At 44.8% G+C, this 25,969-nt stretch overlaps 1 protein-coding gene and 1 long non-coding RNA gene across 2 annotated transcripts in view; both read right to left on the bottom strand.

Annotated features, from left to right (window-relative positions):
* Positions 1 to 9,009, bottom strand: part of LOC146209925 (uncharacterized) — a 52,028-nt gene extending 43,019 nt beyond the window's left edge. The window contains exons 1-2 of the mRNA XM_084605087.1: positions 8,851 to 9,009; positions 8,644 to 8,712 (exon numbers count right to left, since the gene is read on the bottom strand). Of these exons, the coding sequence (XP_084461213.1) occupies positions 8,644 to 8,712; positions 8,851 to 8,944 (163 nt within the window). The 5' untranslated portion in view covers positions 8,945 to 9,009. The remainder of the gene's footprint in view (positions 1 to 8,643; positions 8,713 to 8,850) is intronic.
* Positions 9,010 to 11,115: 2,106 nt separating this feature from the next.
* On the bottom strand, positions 11,116 to 16,314 carry LOC146209924 (uncharacterized). The gene is made up of 2 exons (XR_014707722.1): positions 15,772 to 16,314; positions 11,116 to 15,201 (listed from the first exon to the last, which is right to left on the bottom strand). It is a non-coding gene; the product is annotated as an uncharacterized LOC146209924 (long non-coding RNA).
* Positions 16,315 to 25,969: the final 9,655 nt, after the last annotated feature.

Here is a 25,969-nt window from a genome sequence, read left to right as displayed (position 1 = left end):
GAAGCATTTGGCAACGTCGCCTTCCGTGGGCGTGTCGGGCGACGAACTGCGCTGCTCTCTGCCTGCCCTACTCGTCGCTAGGCCTAGTCGGTTTTGTCGGACAGCACTCAGGTCAGCGACTCAACGCCGTAATAAAGGTTCGTCTTCCGTCACCATTTTACTATAGAAAGCCTATCTCATAATAAAATAAGCTCAATAAAATGTGTGTATGGCGTCTATCATCAATCGACTTAATTTTTTCTACACAAGTAGCGCCAATGACTGTTCCGGGCCGCTTGCAGCATTGCTCGGCGCACTGGGGTCACACCTGTGCTTCGTGGTGATGTAAGCAATTGTAGATTTCAGTTCACTGTTGCCAAAACTATACTCTATGACTGTTTTCACTAGCTAAAACTTGTTCATTTTCTCTTAACGATCACCAGATTCACACATATGAAGCGGCGCTCAAAAGGGGTGCCTCGATCAGTGCGATTCAGACTATAAACTGACAAGCATTTACACACGCTGCTTCATGGTCAAAACCTCTCCCGCTTTTTCATTTTTCCCAGCCGCTCGCATAGTATCAGAATTTGGACAATATTGTAGCGAAGCGAGCGGCCGACATCGTACACTGTTACGAGCAACAAGTTGTCGGAGAGCGAGTTGGCGACAGCTGTTCGCAGGCGACAACGCCATGTTTCCGAATTTTTCGTGTTAACACGGCGTGACAGGATCGCCAGAACGACGCAAACATGTTTACGGATGCAGTTGACTATAGTGAACTAGATACAGTTGACTAACTTTTTCTGCAGTGTAACTGCACTATGAAAGCATATGGCGGAGTCACACTGCAAACAGAGCAGACGACGTGCCTGCTTCTTGATGTCACGAGTTTTAGAGCGGAGCTCTTTGGCACCCGTTCCTGGGTTTCACGTCGTTGTCGACCGCGTCGGCCTCGTAACCAGCTCCGCCCCCCTTTCATCCCCCCAGTTCGAGCCAGCACTTCGGCATCCGGAGCCTCGCAGGAAGAAGGGAGGGGGGTGCACCCAGCGGCAAAGGATGGAGGCAGGAGTGCACGTAGCAACCGGAGAACACGAAGAAAGGAAGGAGGGGTTGCTGAAGGCACCACTAGCAGCGACTGACTGATGCCGCCGCCGCCGCTAGCGAGTCAAGACAACGTGACTGCGTAGAACACCTTCGCCGCCATGCAGAAAGAGGAGGAGGGGGTCGCCCTTCCTCCTGCGTGGCGGCGAGGGTACTCTCCAGTTGCCGAAACGCCGGCTCGCTGTCAGCGGATCACGGTGCGTGCATCTCGTTCTCACTCGCTAGCGGCGACAGCGGCATCAGTTTAGTCGCTGCTATCTGTTCGTCGCGCAACGTTCCTATGGGCCCACGCGCTGCTTCCTGCAACCTTCTGATAACTCAACTGCTCTCTTCTTTTCTCCGACCACAAAGCTTCTTTCATGACAGCCAAGAACTGTTAGTGGAGTGTTTCTTGATGGAATATGTGTGAAAAATTAAAAAAAGTTGGCTGTAATCGTACATACGTGTCTTGCTCGAAAATCTTTGCCTCAATGTATAGAAAAGGTGAAACAGCTGATAAGCTGTGCTCAAATTTCGCATTAGGAAGTAACGTAATCGTGGGCAATTTTTTGGTCCACGTGACATTTCAATGCTATATCTTCTGTTTCTAGATGGCAAGTAAAAACCTGTTAACTACAAACAGAAACAGAAACCGAAACTGCTGCATACTATAACACAATAATTTTTTTATGCAATTTTGGGTTTCTAACACCTTGCTCTATGCTTACAGAATCACTACGCATTATTTACAACGCAAAAGTACAGCAGAAAAATTTGGTGTCCCTACCCCTTTAACACTAGTTGGCTGATATCCTTCCCAAAAATAAGTAAGGTACTATTGTCAGCATAGACTACGTATTTAACTGAAGTGTTGATACCGACTATATCATTGATGACAGTATTAAATAAAAGAGGACCCAAAATACTTCCTTGTGGTACCCCACATGTTATTGGTAATCTGTATGCATAAAAACTAAAGGTTGTTTGTGCATACACATTGGTACCTACTTTCCAAGTAGGATTGAATTAAGGCCAGAGCTGTTCCGCGCTTGCTAATGAGAATATTGTGGTCGGCGCTTCGAAGGCCTTACTGAAGTCGATAACTATTCCGAATGTCAATAAATTATCCATATTTTCCACAATCAGCTGCTTTATGCCCATCTAATGAAATTCTATGTATTAATTGCTCTGTCCACACAACCACTGCACTTGTGAGTGTATGCACTGAGTAAATATAACCTGAAGTTGCTGACAAACAGTATCAGGCTGAATATGCGGTCTGAATGAAAAATGCGAACCGGGCCCTTGGCATGGTATCAGTCCCTGATACACACAAAGTATGAAGAACACATAATATTTAGCATATATTACGTTCAGTGTAGAAGATGTGCTATGTTTTCTGCAGCAAAATATGCACAGGAATAACTCGAAAGTGAATAACCGACTCTGAGAGGAATTCAGTGCAGAGAGAGAGGGAAAAAAAGGAAGGCTGTGGCTAAAGGTACGTCGGACGGACCCGATCAATGGTCTTAAAGGTACGTCCGACGGACCCGGTGCGTTTTTCTTCGGGATTCGTCCGACGGATCCGGGAAATATTTTTCAGAGGTACGGCGGACGGACCCGATCGGTAGGGTTCTTCCGACGGACCCAACGCATTTTTCTCCGATATGGGCCTTGGGATCCGTCGGGAAAGCCGGACTCAGATGTGGTTGTAGCAACAACATGGTAGCCATATGTAGCCAAATCGAAGTTGGTATGAGGTGTACGTGCGAGGTGTAAGAAGTATGTCCTACATACTGCATGCGTGAAATGTGAAATTACAAAGAATAGTACAGTGGCAAGAATAGTGCCTAGAATGGGTGATATACTACGTGATGGCACGATGATAGGTTTACGTGAGTTGGACCGCGGCAGGGTGGCAAGCACGACCAGAGCGCAAGCGCATGTAATCGCGGTGTTGACGGCCAGCCCGCGGCCCGCACGCCCGCTCATTTGGTCCTCGTTATTATGTGGATTAACGTCTACGGCGGTCGTTATGTAATTATGTAGTTTTGATTCTTCAAAGTTTCCTCACTTCCATCTGTGATGAGATGCGTCACGTAACGCATCGCTTTCTGCTCGCATTGAGGTTTGGTGCTGCAAGTTCTACGTAGTACAAGCGGCGCTGAAAAAGCTGGGCACCGCCGGCGTGTCTCTAGCCCAAGCATCGCGTCATTCGTGTTTGTTGTACAACTGGAGGTGTGGTTTGTGCTTACCGTGAGATGCTGTGATTACGGATTACGTCCTACTAGAGTGCTGTGTGAGACTACGAAGAGTGCTGTGATGAGTGCGCCGATGTCCGGACGGACATCAGTGTGTCTGTTTATGATCGGCGATGTTGCACGTGCATGTCAGTGTTTATTAGGTGCAGTGGTAATTTATTTACACGCGCTGTGCAACAATCAGACGAAAATAAGTCATCGACAATTTGTTAGCCTGTACTACAGAGCTCAAAACTCGGAAAATGGGAATGCACGATGCAGTTTTCGCATGTTGGAGTGGACCGAAAAATAAGTGCCCAGCCCACACCGCCGGGATGCGTATTACTACAGGTGAAATGGTTCAGGTTTCTGTAAAATAGCTGCCTGGCACAGCACCTTTCTAAATGTTCAGGCTTTGTACTATTGTTGAAGGCCACTTTATCATTAATAAAGGAACGAATATGCTTTATGTGTTAATGACTAATGCTTTTTCAACATATTATGTTCATTTTTTTTTTTTCGTTTTTCCTTAGTTTCCTTTGTTTTTCATGCTAGACAAACACAAATAGTACACTTTTAAACTTGTCAGTCCAAAGCTGAACATGAATATCTGCCATGCATGTGACAGCTTTAATGCTAGAAAGGTTGACATGTATAGCATGTACGTACACGCTGCGACATCGTTAGGCTACTTGCCCCAAGGTCGTGATGTTTAATACCAGTGATGGCAGTCGCACTTTGGTGCAGGTGAAATGCAAATGCTTCTGTTTTCTGCAAGATGCCAATTCAAAGTACAAAGCCCAGGCAGTCAAATTAGTCTGAAGCTCTCCACTACGGTATTCTTCATAGCTACATATGTCACTTTAGGATGTGAAACCCTACATGCCACAGGTAGGCTGCATTGTTTTTTAGATTTTGTAACCTCTCATCTATGTTTTGCAACATTTGGCTAATTTTAGTTCCCAAACAGTTGCTAAAGATGAAACCGAAGCAGTTCTTGGCATGGTTTGCTGCTTAGATTAATTTGCTAATTGCAGTTCTTTGAAACTTGCATCAGTGCTGGACAGTTCAAATAGCAAGCAGTTGAATTACAGAAATGATGTGGATCATGCATTTCAGTTCTGACAAGTGGAAAGTAACGGTCCCCTCCTTGCATGCATAGGTGCCCTTAGACAAGTACATACTCGGGTGTGTGACTGTGACGCATATCAAGGGTCAACAGAAGGCCATGTGGAGCCAGTGTGATATTCTTCATGAAGGCTAAAGTAAAATTGTACAACAGCTGCTGTACCATGCAGAAAAAAAATTGATCATTTAGTGTATGATTAACTGACCATGAATAGCATCTTACTCAGAGTATGATGTGATATATATCTGGTTTAGCATCCCAAAATAACTACGGCTATGAGGAACACAATAGTTGAGGGCTCCGGTATAATTTCGACCATCTGGGGTTCTTTTACATGCACTGACACCGCACGGTGCATGACGGCCTATTGTTTCGCCTCTATTAAAATGTCCCTGCTGTGGCTGGAACCAAATCTGCATCTTTGGGTTCAGCAGCCAAGCACTCTAACTACTGAGCCAGCACAACGGGGCCAAGTATCAAAATGCATGCCATTACATTTCTTTCTAGCCTGTGGTTTTCTTCACAGAACTAATGTATACAAGGAAAAGTAAACAGCAAGAAAACACTAGTTTTATTGCACATTATATTCACAATTCAGCAAACATTCTCTAGGAAAAAATTTCTCATAATGTTTTCATGGAAACCATGAACAAAACAAAACAATGCACTTACTCCACTCGAATTATTAATGGGCAAGGTTGCATCTATGCTACTACACTGCACTTATCACAAAACCACAAGCCCCATCTGCTTTGGCCAATCACTTGATGGAACTAACGGAGACAGATGTCGCACACCACAGACTGGTCGTCTCGCAACATATCTCTGCATATGTTGCATTTCAATTTCATGCCTTTCCACTTAGTTTCAACTGTTGCCAGCATTACTAGTCACCCATCTTTTCTGAAATTCCTTTTTACGCTGTTGGGATCAGCATCCTTGTTAACGATGGTCTCTGGCATTTTAGATGCTATCATTTTCACATCTTCCTCATCTGGAAGAACGAAGGAAATGACAAGCTTTGAGCAGACAAAAAATTAGGGAGACTCCTAATCTCCACCTGTAAGGGTATGGTGTGCCAGCGTTAATGGTTCTTGTCTGCAGATCCCACTGTGGATTCTCGTTAATTTACATGCCCTTTGCTACAAACATTACTACTAATTCCTTAATTCATGTCTCTGTTATCTCAGATATACTCATTAGTATACGGTCGTAGGCTGCCCTGTTAGGTGATAGACAACCTGGCATAGACCTCTGTAAGCCTCAACCTTTCTTAATTGGAGCTGAAACGTTGAAGATGAAATATTTCAAATATAACTTTGTAAGCTTGGCTTAACAGCTCCTGCCATGTCGTGTGGCCTCGTGACATTTGGCTCATGGCACTTTTGGCTTGTGCACAGGGGTCATCTGTTAAACACTGGTTAACATGCATGAAAAATACATTTTCACACAAACTGGTGGCAAATGGTCAAGTGGTGCACTGCAGATTCTGAAATGTATACCTATATTCATGCAAGGATCGCATCATCACATAACATGATCAAGAGTTCTATCAGTACCTGTAGTTACATAGCATTTCAATGCCCATTAAAGGACCACCTCAGACAATGGTTGTTGTTATCTCAAGACCTGTTCTAACAGCGTACTGACACCATTCCACTGAGCGATGGACATGTATATGCATACCCTAGATAGCTCATGATTGTGGATCTCATTTATTTCTATGACTTCCAAGGAGTTCCTGTCGTCAGAAACTTTATGAAATCGGGACAGTAGTCTTGAAAGGTGATGAAAAGAAATAACCAGGTTACCTTGACGCAATGCTAAATTACAGAGGGTGAATATGCTGCATGAAGATACCAAGAAGCTTGTACAAAGAAAAGTGAGAGTGAAATGGCAGGATTTTTGAAACATTGAAATAAACTACAAACTATACTTGTCAAACCTGTCATTAAGGAATGGAAATCATGCAGTAATCAAAAACACAACATGGAGGACATTTTAGGTCATCTTCACAAAACACATACCCAAACCTCACACACAGCTTCATACTTATGAAAGAGGACAAACCAATATGCAAGGAGTGTGGAGATGAACTAACAATAAACCATATCTTACACATGCGCCAGAGTCGAGAAAAGAGGAAACATTTTGTACAATTTCCAACAGATCCATTTCCATCCCAGCATGATCCTAGGAGAGACGTGCAAATTTCCTGCATTTTTGGTTTCCTAAAATGTTCCTAAACAAGCTACATCCTAAAGAACATTTTAGTCATTACACACAAAATAAATACATTAAACCTTGTTCTTGGTGCATGGCAGCATTAGTCGCTTAGGCACCACAAAAATCAACACAATGCTGTAGTAAGGTATACCTTGGTTAGCTATGTTATATGAGACAAGCTTTCGGCCTGGTGTGGTCCTTATTCACGTGACAGCGCTGTCATGAGGGTCTATGTCCCAGCGATCGGAAAGTGACCTATTCCAATAATTTTACAAACTGAAGGTGATTGTACAGATTTCTAAAGACTGGAGTGCTCAACTGTTTTATCAACGTCCGCCTGCTTTGACAGCCTGGAGTGAAACTGTTGAAGAGAATACATTTTTGAACATTTAACGCGTTTCTGAAGGCGTTGCTTTCAATTACGGGGCCAACAAAAAGCAGGTGAATGTCAAACGCCACCTAGATAGGCTTTCTAGCATGACAGCGGTGTAGCGTGGAAAATCGCTCCGCCGATCCATCGCTGGCGCCGCTGACTTGAAAGGCGAACTGTTCAAACTTATATAGCTACTGACCACACCTGATACACTGAATTGCGCATGATCAAGGCAGAATTTCTCTAACACTGAGCACTGGTAGCTATCGATTTCGCGCCCAATATTGTGAAAATCTGTCCTCTCTTCGATCATTGATACGTCCACGGTTGAACATTTATGCGCCTCGGGGTAGGCCAGCCGTGGGAACATGGATGCGTGGTTGTAGCAACGATCGCTTGCATGGCACACTCTGCAAAATTCCAAGAGTCAGCTTCTTCAACGAAATGTGCAGTGCACATTTTCTACCGCGTACCTAAGCCCGGCGATGCATGCATATCGATCCCGATCGTTTCAAAGCTGCGCGGCCGTTCAGTCGGGTCACGCTAACCTCGAGCATGCGGGGGTTTAAACTACATGTACGCAAACTTCAACGACAAGAAAAAGATGCAGCCTAAGCACTTTAGTCTAGTAATCCCCTATATACCAAAGAACATTGCTGTTCACAGGGAATTCGGATCATTCACGCTTCCGGCTTTCCGGTTGTGCACTCTTGCGGTGCGGTGCAGTAGGTCTTCGCCTCGACGAGTCGATGTGCAGGCCTCTAGTAGATTCGGCATGTCTTCTGCCACGGCTCTGAGGTAGAATTTAAACGAAGAATTTAGCTAAAAACATCCTGTTTCCTCGGTCTGCATGTGAGGAACGAGCACAATGCCATTTCACATACATACTTTGGACTGCCGAATGTTCAGCTGCACGACGAGGTGTGTGTGTGTTGTGCCGGCGCTAGATCTTCAGAGGTCGATGCAGGACCTAAGACTAGGAATAGCTCGCTCGCATTACGGGCAGATCGGGGTGATAGTTTAGTGCGAAGCGAAAGCTGCTCGTGAATGTGCGTATCTCGATGCCAGCTGGTGGAGCTGGTGCAATACGTAGCATATCGCCTGCAGCTATGTGCTTGACAGCGATGTTTGCCGTACACAACCCTAAGTGAAGACCGTGATCTATGTTAGAACGGATGCACTCTTCGTAGCACCTCATCGAGAGTCGCGGCTAGCTGATATCATAGAGGACCCTAAGTGAAGACCGTGATCTATGTTAGAACGGATGCACTCTTCGTAGCACCTCATCGAGAGTCGCGGCTAGCTGATATCATAGAGGATGAGATCCATTCACGCGTAGCAAGCGGAATGGGGCCGCGTTCGACGTGCATATAGCCATGAGCCTGTATATCGACGTCCGCCGTATCTTTACGAGAATCGAATGGATCCGTCGGACGTACCTTTAGACACTTCGAAAAAGGAATTGGCTGTTTAAATTATGTCTTCATGATATTTGACATCTTACGGCAACGGGAGAAATACTCAGGGCTGGGACCAAATGTTCCTTAACATAATGCACCGATCTTCCCCATGAAGTGTGTCGTTTGGTTTCCCTTTTTTGAAGGTCTACTCACCCGAACTGGACACTTGAAACGTCTTCGGCGGGCCCTTGGACTGTACGAGGGAGCGGATGTGGTCTTCTCCTAAGGTAGCGTCGCAAAGTTAACAGTAAAAAGTGCCATGCATTAGAGAGAAGTCGGCATTTCCGCACAACATTGACAAACATTGACAAGGACAGAAAAGCCTCCAGCATACGATCTGATAGTGCTGTTAAGACTTACGTGTGATAATTTCGTTCCTTAGAAGGTCTTTCGAGCGTTTGCTATCATATTTCTCGCTGCTGCCGTTCAAAACGCTGTTGTTGCCGCTAGCCATGACCGAGCTGCGAGCACGTGTACGTGATGTTGTCCTGTCGAAACCAGGGGCCCGATCCTCGATATTCGCCTTTTCGGCCATGTTGTGACGTACCCGTGACGTAAATATTGGGGCGGCGCTAAAACGCGTATAAACAGAAATTGATGACGAAATTTAAAAAACAAGAAAAAAAGTTACAAAAAATAACGCCGTCGTCTGCTACTTGGCGCCGATTACAAAAATGCCAACGCTGCGATGCCAAGAAGCTGAAGGGTCGGTGCGAACAGTGTTTACGCTGCATACACGCGTCGCGCGGCAGGGCAAGGCTGAGGAGATAGTGAGATACTTACGTATACATTGCGGCTGTACTGTACTATTATAGTAACGGTAGTTGCGACCACAGTGCATCATAGTACACACGCTGTCGGACGTCCACCAGCAGCTAGGCTGAGCGAACGGCGGTACTCGACGCAAACCCCACAAACAGCCGGTCGTCAAGTGTGAGCGATGCCTCACTTGAGATGCCTGCATGTTGCTAGCTGTCCGTGTTTCATTTATGGACTTAGTCGCGCAGAGAAATCGGCGAGTATCAGGATTAAAGAATTTGTTTACGACTGAGAATTGGAAGCGCCCAACAGATTTTCGGGCTGCAGTTGCCTCTAGAGAAGAGACGCACCTATCCGACGACAACGCTGGCCTTTTCAGGGTATCACTGTCGTTGGAAACTGCCTGCGGCAGCCCACCGTTTCCATCATGTTAGCAAGTCTGCTACGGCCGGGTATACGTGTCGGCTTCTGTGGCGTAGCGTGCGGATATCGGCCCGACTGGAGCGGCGTAGTGAAAACACGCATAGTGGAGAGCTCGATTAGGCCATATATCTGGCGATCTTAGCATGCGCTGACATCGGACCACCTTTAGCGTGTTAATTCCATCGAAATGCGATCGTCGTAGCTGGGCTACGCACATATTGCGGGTCAGAGAGCCGAGCGTCTATAATCATTACTGAGCCATCGAGGCGGGGACGTTTTCACGCAGCCGCAAAAATAAGCAGATAAGATTTTCTGGCAGCAATGAAAATGCAATGAAAAGTGTATCCAGATGCCCACTGGCAGCAACAGGTTAGCTTTCACGCTGATGGCATTTAATATGCCCTGAATTAGACATAGCACGCTGTATGCACATTTCACCGCATGCAGAGTGTGTCACTCTGTTGTGGCAGATGCCTCGTTAAAATAATAATAATAAAAAAAAAAGCTGTCGGTATTATTCTGCTTGGTTTCTGAGCATGTTGCATAAAAACATTTTATAAAAGTAGCAACACTGCTCGTCTGATGCAGGTGCACATCACACCACAATGTCACAAGAGAAACAAAATTTGTCAGGTACAGCCTAGTTCCTTTGCTACTGTTTACCAGTTTTGCACTTGCAATAGCATCCGGCACTTTCTTTCAGTGCAGCATGATTCCTCAGAGGAGAGAAGGGTGATGAGGTCGGCTAGAGATATGCCTTCACATATACTATTTGACGATCAGGAAGTGAAGGAACAGACATGAAGAGTGAATATGATATATGATGCCTAATTACAATGAGCTAGATGCAGTACGGAAACCATTTTCTTGAAGCAATTGTCAATTGAATGTAGCATTCATGCACACATTAACCAGTGCACATGCTATATACACAAAGCCCGAACCTGTTTCTGAGTGAAGCAAGGGAGCCAAAGGGGAAAGCAAGCGTGACTTTAAAGACACCGTAAGTAAAAAAGTAACAGCAACAAAAAAGAAAAACAGAAGCATGCACAGGAACAATATTCGACAAAAAGAGGCATGAATTGCAAGGCCTGCAGCAATGTGGCCTGCAGCACATCAGGGTGGTGTTCTGGATTTTTTGGCAAAGGTTCATTAATGCCAGGTGATAATACTGTATGATTTGTATTGGCTGTGCCATCCCCTGTGTGCTCTTCCAGCAATGCATAATGTCCAACGTGCAACTGTCTAACATCCACTCTCTACACTCTGACTCAAAAACATGCTCAAATGAACCTCACCTGAATACGGGCATAAATATGGGAATAAAGCATGAAATTTACTTTTTCGACATTCTGATTGCATATCATTGGAAAACTAAACGTGATTTAAATGAGCGTATGATTTGCAGCTAGTGCGTCTTGTATGCATGGTTCTTCCAACAGGTTGCAGTATAGCTTCTGTCCTTTATTTTGGTAAAACATGCACACTTTAAGAGACCTGCTACTCACGTAACACATTCCCTGTAGCTTTAAACAGCTCGTCGTTGACTAACAATTGGTGTATCATTTGCTTTCGGTACTTTTTGGCATTTTTTTTTACATGCACCTGACATGAAGCCTTGCTTATAAGAAAACTGAAAATTACAATATACAAAACAATACAAAATTTATTTACAGCACTGCACACTCTACAATACACAGCCTAAAATGAAAGGCTGTCACACATTCAAGTAATTACAGTATTGTTGTACTTGTACAGCTCATCGCCATATCTGAAAGGTGGCACGGCCTTGGAGACCAAAGAAGAGAAATTAGTTATACAAAGCAAGGGAACACAAGATAGGGTCAAAAACCCATTCTCCAAGTGTTTGGCCCAAGATAACCCCAACACCAGCAAAGCAAGCACCCACTGTTTTACCAATGAGTACCCAACACCACTGAGGATTGGTCCCCAAATGCTCAAACCACTAGGCTGCAACTGCAGTCAAGGGATGCTATGCGTTCCGCAGTATTACCAGTATCAAAGATTATGGAACTCAACGTCATTTAAATGGTAGTCGGCACCTGGGACAGAGCAAGTATTCCCTGATTCTGTTATGGACAGGGCAAAGGTAGTTATAGTGTGTGTAAGAATGATTTTATCTGTGCATAAATGCCTGCCACACCTAGAATGTTCCCTTTATGCAGTCTACCAAAAAGGAGAAATGTTTGGCTCAGGAAGACAAGCCTTAAGCATTATTTCAGCAAGTCACTCAGTGTGACGGCTATCAGGCAAACCAGCACAGCACTTGAAAACTTCATGCTCTAAAAACAATTGTGGGGACACGCAAGCTCAGCATTTACCCCTATGACACAACAGCTTTTATGGCTCCTGTCTGCAGACTCTCATTCGTGTGAATCGACTTTGCTACTGCTAACATCTAGTATTTATTCTATGATACATATCAGTAGCATATACCTGTAAGTTATCCAATTATGTGGAAGACCACTTGTCTAGATACCTATAAAGCCCACTCTAACCAAGCTGTACGGATGCGTTTCCATGGCCTAAGGGTTGCCTGTCTTATTACCCAAAGATCCTGCAAGGTTTATCACCTCACACATTCATCTCAAAGGTGAAGCCAGAGACATCACACTGAGTACTCGGCCATGTCACCTGTCTGAAATGTGCCCAAGATTTTCCACTCACAACGTCGCGTTTTGTGCAGAAAAGAGGCTTTAACGTTGCTGCATCAAAAAAAAAAAAAAAGCAAGAAGCCAATAGCTGAACATCAACGCTACATTAGGCTCTGCTGGCTCGCAAGACATTTGACCACAGTGTCAACAGCCGAGTTATAGATGCAGCTGTGGCAGAGGCTGTACCACAGAAACAACAGATGCATGTGGTCAAGATAAAATGAAATCGCTTTGTTCACAAATTCTTCAATACATCACGAAAAAGAATGGCTCACTTATGGATAGTATGACGTCTACTGTGTTCAATAGGATTGTACCTTCAGGAAGTTATCTTTTGAATGCAATCTTAAGAATATATTGTGGTGTTCAATTTAGGCTGTACACATAGCAGACGTGCAAAATATGCAGCACATTCTGAGGGTTAAATGCAGAGAGGATTGCTGAAGCTGATATAATAGGAAAGCATAGGGATACTAGATAACATAGAAAACACATGCGACAATAGGATAGGTGTAAGTGAAACTAGCGCAGCTGTCACTTATGAGAGCAAAAAGTTATACAACTCAGTACTAGCACAATGGTACAAAATGTTGAAAAGTGATGATGAAACACAAGTTTCCTTGAAAGTGCTTCTACATAAATGAAATGAAAGTGATTGGCATAAAATTTGTGCCCCTTCCTTAAAATTCTCAATTTAAAGCTCACAAAGAACAATGAAGGCTACAAAAGCAACTAACAGAAAAAAAGTAATGAAGCAGTTATACACAGCTGCAATCATTCGATAAACATCTCGAGTGATGAAGCCAGTCTCCAGTGGCTTAGAGCATGAATATGTGAGCTTTACCAACCCTCTTTTAACATATGTGAGTGCCGGAGGGCATGTGGCAGCAGCAAGAATGTGTCAAGAAGCAAATGGCCCAGATAGCAGCCTCATAATAGAGGTATGGAAGGACTACACACAGCGCTATCATGGAGGGAGGTATTTTATGGAACAAGATATGTAGCAATGCACAAAAGGAGCAAAGCATTTTGTAGAGCTGCAGTCAAAAATTTATGAAGGACAATCTTATCAAAAAGTTTTTATTTCACTCCTGCGCTTGTGCATCATTATTGTGACTATGAGTTATATAGTGAAACATGAAATGTCAAGCAATTTATCCCGTACACAAATGAATGCATTCTTTCCCCTGCGAAGCCACCTTCAAGAACTTTTGCCAGTGGGTGCACATGCACATCAATATCACCTAGTTACAAAACAGAGAAGTCAATAGTTGCCTTTGTGAAAAAACTGAAGAATACAAAAATGTTCATTGATCGCCGAGCCACACAAATGATGCAGAGGTTAAACAGGTTATCTGGGATCTTGATTAACATCACTACAAAGCATCAGTAATTGCAGTGCAAAATGAAACTGGCAAATTTTGCAAAAGTGGAATCTAAAATTGCCAAAATGGGTTGACAAGTTGGCGGGGGCCTCATTTTCCGTGCATACAACAATGAAAGACAATGACCACCAAATAGATGCACAAATTATCCTTGGGAAAACTAGTTGATTGCTGTTCATCTACATTCAGCATATGAAGGAAGCAATAGAAAACAAGCATAAAGGCAACCAAATACAAAGAAGCACAGCTCGCTTCACTCTGCAGTTTGTGGAAAAACACAGTGGGCACCTCACATTTCACCCTAGTAGCACACAAGATAGGTGTAACGAAATGGACTCTGCTATGGTAAACGACTGCAGACACATCCACCAGGGTGCACGTATGTCAAATATTCTCACTGAAGTAGTACATCGCAGGCTGCCTGCTTGCCACAAACACCAAAGTGAATTGTGAACTGTTGCTGCCCGCATGTCCTACTCAGAATGGCACTTCTGGAGGTAGAAGGAGAACGTTTTTGTACCTTCCTGTGTTTCATTGACATGAAGCACTTAATAAAATGCACACTGAGTTTAAGCAGAACACAAAAAAGCAAAGTATACAACAAAGAATGACAGCTCTCAGCAAGGGCCACAGCACTTGTAGAATACACTCAGTATGTCTACAGATGGTAGACAAAAAATTACAGCACCAAGGAAAGGTTTGGTTTGGTTTGTGGGGTTTAACGTCCCAAAGCGACTCAGACTATGAGAGACGTCGTAGTGGAGGGCTCCGGAAATTTCGACCACCTGGGGTTCTAACATCGCACTAATGTGCACTAACATCGCACAGCACATGGGCGCCTTGCTTTTCACCTCCATCGAAAAGCGGCCGCCGAGGCCGGGATTCGATCCCGCGTCTTTGGGAACAATAGTCGAGCGCCGTAACCACTGCGCCACCCCAAAGCTGAACTTGGTTCTTGCACATGCTATCAACAAAATGTACACCAAAGAGATGGTTATATCTCAAAACCACAGAAAAAATTAAGACTTGGACGGCTTTTCAGCAGTATGCTATCGAACATGAAGCAGTAAGAATGTGCACATTGATCACTTGTGGCATATATCAAAATCATGACAGCGAGTGAAAATCTCAAGTGCAGGTGATCAAGTTGTTCCTGTCCGAGTTAATATAAATGTTGCACGTCCTCTTCCTTGTACTTGTTGATGTTCCTGCTGCGATTACCATTTGCAGGTGGCGTCAATGTCATGTGATCTGCACACACTACAAGCTGTAACGATCTTCAAAAAGAGCTGTCCATCTGCATAGCACTTCACATCTGATGTGGCCGTCCAGGGACAAGGCGTGGCCTCCCAGATTATACAAGCCTAGCAGAGAGGTTAATGATGTTGAATATGGCCCCAGGACTTCTCGACCACATGATGACTCGGATTGGAAGTGCTGCAACGGCTGCACAAGGTCCACACGATCACCTGCAAATGTTTAGTGCCTAAATTATATGCAAATAAAATATCAAACACGCATGGCACAGGAACATTCAAAATCATCAAAGCTACAAGCTAGGCTGCGGTAAAGTGTAATCTATGAATGCAAGAAATGGTCAGTGCAAAACCTAAACCTAAGTGAACCATTTCCGTAACAGGTAAAGACGGCTTGGTGGCGGAAATTGTATTGTGGCTAACTTTTTCTTTCTTTTTTTGCAATTAAGGGAACGACTTATATCAGGCGATTTCACTTGTTTTTTCTTCCTCGGTCGTCGAAACCATTAACCAAGAAATCTTGACAACTACAAGCACACTCGGTTTTTTTTTTTTTTTTTTTTTTTTAAGTTCGTGCAGTGTAGAGAAGTTGAAGAAAATTATAATGCGTCGTAGAAATATGCAGCTAAAAGCAACGCAAAGTGCTGATTAAAAATATCGGATTCGCCGCATGCGTCCTGTGAGTATTCCTTTAATCTTCAGTCATTTCCCGCCTGCGTACAACTTGAATGCGAATGACGCTGTATGAACAGTCACCTTTACAGGTTTTCTTATTGCACTTACCTCTGTGATGCTCGACGTGCTGCACCATTTCCAGCAGATTGACTGCGTTGCCCTGCTGGTCGACACCCATCGAGAAGCCCGACACATTCCGGGAGCTTGTCGCTCGGCCGAACGAATACATTTCGTGCCATCCAACATCAGAGGCGTTCACCACTGGCGATCACACCCGAAGCACCAGTAGCTCAACAGTTCAACATTCCGAGCGCAGGACAATTCTCGCCTCGGAGCTTGCAAAGCCGCCACACTACACTCCTCGTCAGATGATTGATCTGACTGTACTGACGAGCTATCTTTCAAGACAATTTGACAGCATTGCTGTGCTGCAGCAAATCCTCGATCACTACTTGCAGACGACGAACGGCACGAAGACCACTCATAAGCGTACAAGTTCTTTCTTTCCTCCATGTAAGCTATAGTGAACTAGAATATATATTCTAGTTCACTATAATGAAAGCGTACCTCCCTTCATGCCTCCCTCCATGGCCGCCGCCATTGCTGGGTTATCATAACCGCACAGACCAATGATTTCTTACCATGGGAAGAAAGGGTTTGAAATAAGAAAGCAGTTAGCGCCGTCAAGCGGCCGCAAGCTTCTGCCCCCATTACAGATTGTCTCAAGCGTCCTTTATTTCATACGCGCTCATTATTTGCCTTTCTATTGCGTTTAAAAGCCATGCAAGGTGTATATAAAGTTATCCTTTTACTTTTAATAACAAGCTAAGAAACTACGGTAGGCTAACGGCTGCATAAATCAGCTTGCCTGTCGCCATAGTCTCATTAGCATAATTCGGGCACCTCGCCACTCGGCGAAATTATGGCGGCCAAACGTCAGCATTTTCGGTAATGGCGGCACATCAGTTACGTCATGACGCGTCAATTTGACGTAATCTAAATATGCCTGCGTATCACGTGTTTCACGTGACATAGCTCCAGCCAATCAAATTTGAGCATCCGCTCCTTCCCAGTATGCCATTATTTTCATCACATTGGTTAATCGAGCGTAAGTGTTCTCCAAACCACCATCAGTAACTTTGCTTCCACTCCAAAATCATTCGTATTTGTCATCCAGGCAACAAGGATAGCTCCGGTTGAAATCAATTTTCACGGCTACGTCATTTTGACGTAACCGCTAAAAGTGCTTGCCTCAACTGATGGTTTCGCGCCACAAGTTTGAAGCACGTGACTCTTTTCAGAGCCAATCAGAAAGACAATATGGCGCCGCCAGGGGAAGGCGAATATCGAGGATCGGGCCCCAGAAAGCTAGCCTAGCTAGCCCATTGGCTAGCCAAGGGCACGGCCAAGGGCTAGCCAACTGGTTTCGTGTATAATGTTGCACGATTTTAAAATTTGTAAACATTGGGTTATAGTAAGTGTTAGGCTCATGGTTTTTCTGCTAATTAACTGGATAAATCTATAGAGCAAACTAGACCTTTCCAATTTGCCTGACCTTGTGATGTATCTAGCAACTAAGGGCGGCTCCGTGGCGGCTTCACCCACATTATACCCACATGTACCCACATTGCTCCAACGCGGCATGCAAAGAGCAGAGACGACGCGTCATTCGTGACTCCATGAATGCTTTGGTGGCGTGTGCCAGATGTGGAAGGATTTTCGGATTGGAAAACATTTATTTTCAGCAATGGGCGATTTGTGGGCGCTACACTTAGATGGCCTCAAGTATCCTGCTATTTCGCCGCAGTGTTTACAATTTGGATTGTATTGTGCTGGGGACATGTGCGCTAATTTAGAAGGGTTGAAGAAGGCACGCGTCTGGAGCCGACGCCAGATTACTTCCTGCCTTTTGTCTAGTTTCTTGGCTGGTGGAGGATATATCCGCCTTTCTAGTTTAAAGTGATTAGTGTAGTCAAGAAATGAGATTAGTGCATCTCTCGAGAAATTGGGGGACTCAACCTGGCTCACTGCTCGGCTGACATAACCTCGAGCTATACTGTGAGCCAACTCGATTCCTTTGTTCCCCGAGTGTGCCGGCACCCATTTCAATTCCAGTCTTAAAATTCTTAAAATTCGCTCTGTCTCATTGAAGATCATGCCCCTCGCAAAATTGTTTATAGCAGATTTGGAGTCGCTAATTATGGTAATCGCTTTGGTGCTGACCATCGCCATGGCAATAGCCGCCTCCTCCGCTGTCCTTGAGTAGTTTGTTTTTATTGAAGGCCATTAATGTTCTACCCGAGTCGTTCACGCCCACGATAGCAAAAGAATACGACTCCTTACTCCACCGCGTATACATAAACAGTGTATTCAGAGTCTTCTAACTTGGCCTCAAGGGCCTTCGCTCTTGCCTTTCTCTTGCCTTCATGAAAAGCAGGGTGCATGTTTTTTTGTTAGCAGTTTAATAGTAAGTGCGTTCCTTACTTCAGCCGACAGTTTTACTTGTGCATTTCTTTCCGGGATTCCATCTTGTAGTCCTAATTTACCCAGGATTTTCCATCCCGTGAATGTGGTGGCGAGCCTATGTTATTATATGTGCCTCGCATAGTTCCATGGTGTTATTGTAGACCCCCAGTTTAAGAAGTCTTTCTGTAGGGGTGCAGTGGGGTAGCCCCAGTGCTGCTTTATATGGCATGCCTTATGATCGTTTCAATTTTGTTCTTTTCTGCCACCCCTAGCTTGAGGTAGGGGATGGTACACTAATCTATCACAAAAGCCTGAACAATTCGGCACAAATCTTTCTCTTTGGCCCCGCGTCTTTTGTTGGCTATTGGCCTTATCAACCTGGTTGTCATGTTAATTGTTGTCTTAAGTCGATTTATTATTTCTGTGTTCTTTCCATTGTCTTAAATTATCAGTCCCAAGACCCTGATTTTGTCCACTCTGGTTATCGGTGTGCCATTTAATTCCACCAAAATGTCTTCAGCGTTGATATTGCGTTTTTTTGTTCCTCGGATTACCAGAAGTTCCGATTTGCTTGGCAAGTTTTCAGCCCTGCCCATCCTGCATATTCTTCAACAATGTTGATTGCCTGTTGAAGATTTTCTTCTATTTCCCCATCGTTGCCTGTGCATGTCCATTACGTGACATCATCAGCCTATAGCGTATGTTTCACCCCTTTCACAGTTTTCAGTAATGATGGGAGGTTCTTTAACGCTAGGTTGAAGAAGAAAGGGGAAATAACTGAGCCCTGCGGGGTGCCCTTGTCTCCTAGCTTAAGGGGGGATGAGGGTCTTAAAACTAACTTTTTTAGTTATGGCTAGAATCTCACGAAACTTTGCACACAGATGTGGTTTTCTCTCCTGATTTCAAAAATGTAATTATAATTGAGCTGGTGTATTAGATCAAAAGTTATATAACAAAGTCCAGAGCATAATTAGTGAATTTCTTATGCAGCTTTAATGAACTTTCTCATTGCATTTCGTTGCTTTTAATTACATAGATTGATAGCCAAAGTCTTCCCATACCCGATGACATCCTTCGTTTTCCTCAAAAAGGCATGTCATTCTCACATATTATGGTGAGAGTAAAAGGCTGCATTATTTGAAACGAACTCATTAAGCTAATCTCAAATTGACATTTATCCATTGCCTAAACTAAAAAACTAAAAATGTCATCGGGTACTTCATTTCTCTCTGAAGAAAATGGTACCAAAGTTATTTGTGTGAACTAAAAAGAAGTTATCAAAACCCTGCGTAAGACTAGAGATCGACCAAAAATATGAAACTGAGAAAACGGCATTTGAAGTTTGACCGCATATTATAACTTGAACAAACTGTAGCCTCACTGTGATATTTCTCACCAAAAATGTCATGCTCTTCCCATTTCCAAAACTGTCTTTGGATTTTGAATATGTCAACTAAAACTCAAACTATCACCATTACCCATGGCCAAGGTAGTGTATGCCATTAGGAAATCAGCAAAATTTTTTGACATGCAATATTATTTTAATGGCAATTTGAAAAAATCTCGATAGAGTGATGTAAGTGTTGGATCACCCCCTGATCTTTTCAACATGACTGCAGTGATGCTAAATTTGTCATTGTCACTCGGCGACAATGTAGAGAAAAAGCACAGTAAGGCTGAGTGCAGTGTCCAGAAACAGCACTGAGAAAAACGTATTTGCATTTTGAGACAACCTTTAACTTTTGCTACACTGCAGCTATGGTAATATAAATGGAATCGTTGTGAGGCTTTGTTCTTTATGAGGAAGGCTATATACTAAACATATAACAGTACCCTCTCCAAATACTGGTAAAAGCTTGCCACAAAGTCTAAATACGCCGCCACTAGAACCAGCGGGAGAAGCTTTATTTACAACTTCATATGCCTGTGGCAGTGCCCTTCAAGGCAAACAGATACTCAAAATTGCGATAAAACGGTCTTGCAATATTAATAAACCGGCACAAAGTTTAAGGCTAAAGCACAGCGGCATACTGGAATGACCTAATAAATTGGCTAATGTAGCAGAATGAAACTTTGCTGTACAGCGCATGCAGGGCCGCACGCGGAGTCCCTTGCTGGAGCTAAAGCTCGAACTTTCACACCCCTTGAGCGCAGCGACGCGATTACTTAGACAATCTGCAAGAAAAAAAAGAAAAAAAAAGAAAAAAAAAAAACCGTCCGTGGAAAATGAACGCGGGCAACGGCGCGATGTCAGGCCCGCCTGTCGTCTGAAACGACGCGACAAAAAGCAACGAAGTGGTAGCGTCGGTGAGGACCATGAGTATCAGCTGAACAGTTAAATCTATCGATGCTATCTTTGATGCCTCTGAACCGCTCGCAAACGATTATATGCCGTCGGACGTGCTGCAGCTAGGTCGAGAACACGCCGCGCGACCCTGGCAGCGCGCCGCCGCATTCGTTCTTCGACGCGCACTCGCTAGGCGCTTCCGTTTTCAATACACTCCTGATACGGCTACGTCTACCGAGCTACGTCTAAAGACCAGCACCGGCTGCGGGAACGACTGATAACGATCGCGGCGAAAGCGCATCATAAACGAGCGAAGCAGCAGCCGCGACGAAGAACGTTCAAAACAAACAAACAAACAAAATGGCAAGTCAGTCGCGCTGGCCAATGGGAAGCGCGAGACGAGGGGCTCGCTTCGCGAGCGCGCGCTCCAGCCAATCAGCGGACCGGAAACGGCTTTCGGAAAACCCGCGACGGTGGTCGTTCTGTTTGAGCGACGTCATTTGGAGATGCCCAACAAATTCAAAAACTCAATCGGGAATAAGATTGGCAAAAGTCAGGCACGCCTTTGAAGGTGACGATGCGGCGTTTATGAATAAGTTAGTAAAAACGTACGGTACAGACAACCAGCGTTCCCCACTCCCGAGCTAGGCGCTTGACGCCCCCATCACGGAGGCAGAGGTAAGGGCGGAAATTGTAAGACTAAAAACTAAATCAGCCCCGGGCCCCGATGGGATCACCAATATAATGCTAAGGAATCTGGACGATGACTCCATTAGTCTACTAACGGAATTCATTGGAAAAGTTTGGGAAACGAGCCAGTTGCCAGATCAGTGGAAAACGGCAAACATAATACTAATACCCAAACCGGGAAAACCCCCGCAATTGGAAAATTTGAGACCGATTTCCCTAACCTCATGCGTAGGGAAGTTGCTGGAGCACGTAATACAGACGAGATTAACGTGCTTCATGGAGCAAAACAACCTGTGGCCGCACGAAATGGTCGGTTTCCGACCACACTTGTGCACGCAGGACGTAATGCTCCGACTAAAGCATGATATCATAGACTCGCGATCGAGAGACGCCAAAGTGATCCTGGGCCTAGACCTCACCAAGGCCTTCGACAATGTCAGGCACGAGGCTATTCTCGAAGGGCTCGGAGTAGGGGAGAGAACGTACAACTACATAAAAGACTTCTTATCGGGCAGAAAAGCCTGCATGATATTTCAAAATTTAGAATCTCCTACGATAGAGTTAGGAAGCAAAGGCACACCGCGGGGCTCAGTGATATCGCCTTTTCTATTCAACGTGGCAATGAGAGGCCTCCCGGCCGGTAAACTTAACCAAATCAAGGGGCTAAATTTTAGCATGTATGCGGACGATATTAACCTCTGGATTAACCATGGGAGCGATGCGAGTACGGAGGAACGCCTACAAGCAGCGACCGACATCATTGTCGATTACGCGGCTAAAAGGGGACTTTCGTGCTCCCCGCATAAATCTGAGTTGTTCGTTTATAACCCAAAGTACCTCCGCTGCAAGAATAGCGGGGAGTTTCATATTCAGGTGGAGGGCAAACCGGTGCCAAAAGTAGATCAGATCAGGATTTTGGGGATGGTCATTCAATCCCACGGTCACAACGGAGAGGTCCTGAAAAAATTAGAAAGTTACGCGATGCAAACCCTCGGGCTCTTGAGGAGGGTCGCCACTAAAGGAAGAGGCCTCAAGGAGAGAAATTTGCTAAAACTAATCCAGGCATATGTAATAAGCAGAATCAGTTACGCCACGCCCTACCTGGACATCAAGGCCGGCGAAAAAGAGAAGTTAGACTGCCTGATTCGAAGATGCGTTAAGAAGGCGATAGGACTGCCGATGGGTACCTCGAGCGAACGACTGCTCGAACTCGGGGTGCATAACACGTGGGCAGAATTGGCGGAGGCAGTGCGAGTCTCCCAATTAGAGAGACTAAGCATGACCGAGACGGGCAGGGTAATCCTTGCAAAAGTAGGCCTCAACCCAGACAGGGGAGTTCAAAAAAAAGTCACAATTAATAGTGAAATCAGGAATGCCTTGGTAGTCCCCCCCTTCCCTAGGAATATGCATCCAGAATTTAATGTCGAAAGAAGGGCCAAACGAGCTGAAGCTCTAGAGCGACGGTTCAAGAACATGGGAACAAAGGAAGTAGTCTATGTTGATGCGGCAAGTGGCAGAACAGGTGCGGCGGTAGCTTCGGTAGTCGATGGCCGAGGGGCACCGGTATCCGCGGCAGCCATCAGAGGCCGCAACATAGAGACTGCGGAGGAAGTTGCGATAGCGCTAGCTTGCGTAGGAACAGAGGCCAAGTTCATAATTAGCGACAGCAAAACTGCCATTCAAAATTTTGGGAAGGGGAGGATATCGCCGGAGGCGGCCAAAATCCTCACCCAAAGAACAATAAATAGGAAAATTCAGTTAATTTGGACACCCGCTCACGCTGCCGTCCCTGGTAACGAGGCGGCTCACGAGCTAGCCCGAGCTCTCTACTTCCGGGTAGCCGTCGAGCCCCCCGAACACTGGGCATACGACGAGCGTCTGCAAAATTATGGGGAAATCATCGACCATTATAAATTGGGACGTAGACTGGTACCCCCGCCAGATGTTAGACTAAATAATAGAGAAGCTGTCGCGTGGAGGCGGCTACAAACTAATACGTTCATGAACCCGGTCTGGGCGTTTTACGCGCTACCAGACTTTAGGGACAATGATCTCTGCAAACACTGTGGGGCGAGAGGGACCCTCGACCACATAATTTGGGAGTGCCCACAATCTCCAGGGATAGGGCAAAATATTACAAGTAGAGAAGCCTGGGATACCCTGCTGCGAAGCGCGGACCCTGCGATCCAGCACCGCACCGTCCATCTGGCGGAAGAGGCCGCAAGAAGCCAAGGGCTACCTGCCAGCCTCTAATCCGCGGGCGCACGACTCCCCGTTTCCGATGGAAATAAAAGTTGTACATCCAACAACCAACCGCAAAATGCGCACAAAGAAACAAGCTTCAAAACAAGTCCAAGATGGCGGCGGCCAGCCGGCTGCTTCAGCCGCGGCGCGCGCGGGAAGTTCGAACAATTTTCACCCCTTTTTTGGCCATTTCGAGGCTCCCGTGGCGTTTTAAAAGTCGATTTTACCGTATTTCCCGATCGAATTCAGTGTTGATATTTTGAAGGCTAGTGCTCAAAGGTACAGACATTCCGAAAATGCATTTTTCCCAAAATAAATTTTTCGCCCATTTTTGACCAGTTTAAGACCCGCGTCCCCCCTTAATTGTTTCAGGCCTGATGTCTCCAAGGCTTATTTCTGTTTTTTTGGTTAGAAAATCCCTAACGTAACCGTAAATCCTCTTGCCAGGGGCAATTTCCTCTAGATTATTTAATATGGCTTCGTGTTTGACATTATCAAAGGCTTTCTGTAGATCAAAGCCAAGTACAGTTTTTGTGCCCCCTTTATTGGGCGCGTCAGTTATGTCTGCTTTGAGTTGAATCATTACATCCTGCGTGGACAGCTGCTCCTAAAACCTAGCATTGTTTCGGAAAATACCTCCCTTTCCTCTGCATACTCCTGAAGACTGTTTAGTATTACTACATGCTCCATCAGCTTCCTTAGGCACGATGAGGATTGATATCGCTCGTGTCTGGCACGGGTCTGTCGACAAGTCAGCTAAACGCCTACAGCCGTCCACCGTAGTTGAATTATGCAACAATCACATATCATGATCGCATCGCAAAAGCTGTTGCAAATCTGTCAATTAGCCTCGCTCGTATTGGGTGATATATCCGCCAGTCAAAATTGATCAATAGGAGCGGAACTAATCGATCTGTTTGTGGCAGATTTGCTTCAAGTTTGTCATGTGATCGTTGCATAATACGGTCCTAAGAATCATTCTGTTAACTGAAGAGGCAGAGCCCTACCATTAGGAGCTAGATCAAGGTCACTTATGATACTTATATTGCAAAGCCACAAAAAGACGGTTCAACAGATGACACATGCACACGTGCAGCCACGGCCTGACTAGAGCACCGCCGCGAGTCCGGCCACGGCGCACCACTTACGATGTCGTCCCGTCATGAAGAACAGCGAAATACACCCACTAAGTGACCAAAAAGTACAAAGCCTCATTTCTAAGGTGAAGCATTTTTAAAACATCGTGATATGTGCAAGAATGATCAAAAAGCACAAAACCTCATTTTTAAGTATTTGTAAAACATAGTGATATGAGCACGTGGGAGTCACCCGGCGTTAGCACTGGTTGGCAGCTGGACCCAGTGATGTCACACAAATGAGAATTTCGAAACAATTTTTCTAGTTTTCACTGTGTGCTTTGAAGAACACTGTGACAAGGTATGCAACATTTCAAAGCTATATTTTTAAAACGGCATGATAAGCATGCTATGATGCCAGACATACACTCAACAGGCACTCAGTCAGGTATTTTACTCCAAATCAGACAAGTTTATCCTGGATTAAGAACTTTTACATGCATTACATTGGCTAAACAGCACAGTCGTTGAAACAAGACAGCACAAAATGCTCTATGTGAAAAGCACCTTTCAAATAGCATTACAATTACAAATGAACAGAAACTGCATCTTTGCAGATGATGGTGTAGATGACGCACTGGCAGTTTCTGCCGTCTGCAGGTGAGCCCCCATGTTTCTAAATTAAGTGTTTTGGCCAGTAAGTAGTCTGACAAGTTTCTTTTCGATGAAAAATTGGCAAAGGTGTTTAGCTTTTTGAACCTAGCCACACTCACGACACGAGGAAACTTGTGACTGAGATGCATGAGATAGAAGTCAGGGTAGCGATACCGTCTGCCACAGCTGGCCAATGACAAATAACACACGGCAAAGGAAAGAAACAAGCTATTACACTGACTTGCCTCATTCCAAACAGCAAACATAACAAAAAGGCAGCATTTTACAGTTGCGTTTGGGCAGCAAGAATTGCACCTGTAATGAAAATTATGCAAAGAATATGTAACAATTAAGAACTTACTCCTGACAGCTATTGAGTGGATAGAGCAGTTTTTGTTTGTTTGCCATGCCATGCGAGTACTCGCTGCTTTTCAGGTACAGAATTTTGGACTTTGAAAGAAGCCTGCGCGATTCGAAGGAAGACCAGCTGATAGACACACCTTCTCATCTGACCAACATGGCATCATTCCCTCTCACGTCGATGATCACAATGGGAAGCTGTCTCAATAAACGTTCATGGGGGCATTTCCGATCCCTACAAAGTTGGCCTTTAAGAAATTTCGTGGAGTACTGCAGTTCTTGCAAACAGTGCACATCGTTACTTGACAGGATGGTGGTGCTATTCAGGCATCAATAAAAACTGACTTGAGAGCTAGCACAGGCCTACAAGATAAGAAAAGCTGGACAATCATGCGTTAGTAGCACTACTGCATGTTTGCACGACAAACAATCTCCAATAATTATTGATACTTTTATTTACTGGTGAAGGCCACCTGCTGTATGACAAGCGCTTAACTTGTAGAACAGCAACAGTACAAAAAGATACACT

Source organism: Amblyomma maculatum, chromosome 1 (genome assembly GCF_055883805.1).
Source record: "Amblyomma maculatum isolate TAMU_Amacu chromosome 1, ASM5588380v1, whole genome shotgun sequence".
In the NCBI taxonomy this organism is placed as follows: Eukaryota; Metazoa; Arthropoda; class Arachnida; order Ixodida; family Ixodidae; genus Amblyomma; species Amblyomma maculatum.
The sequence above is the reverse complement of the archived record's forward strand: the minus strand, read 5'-3'. Positions and strand labels throughout refer to the sequence as shown.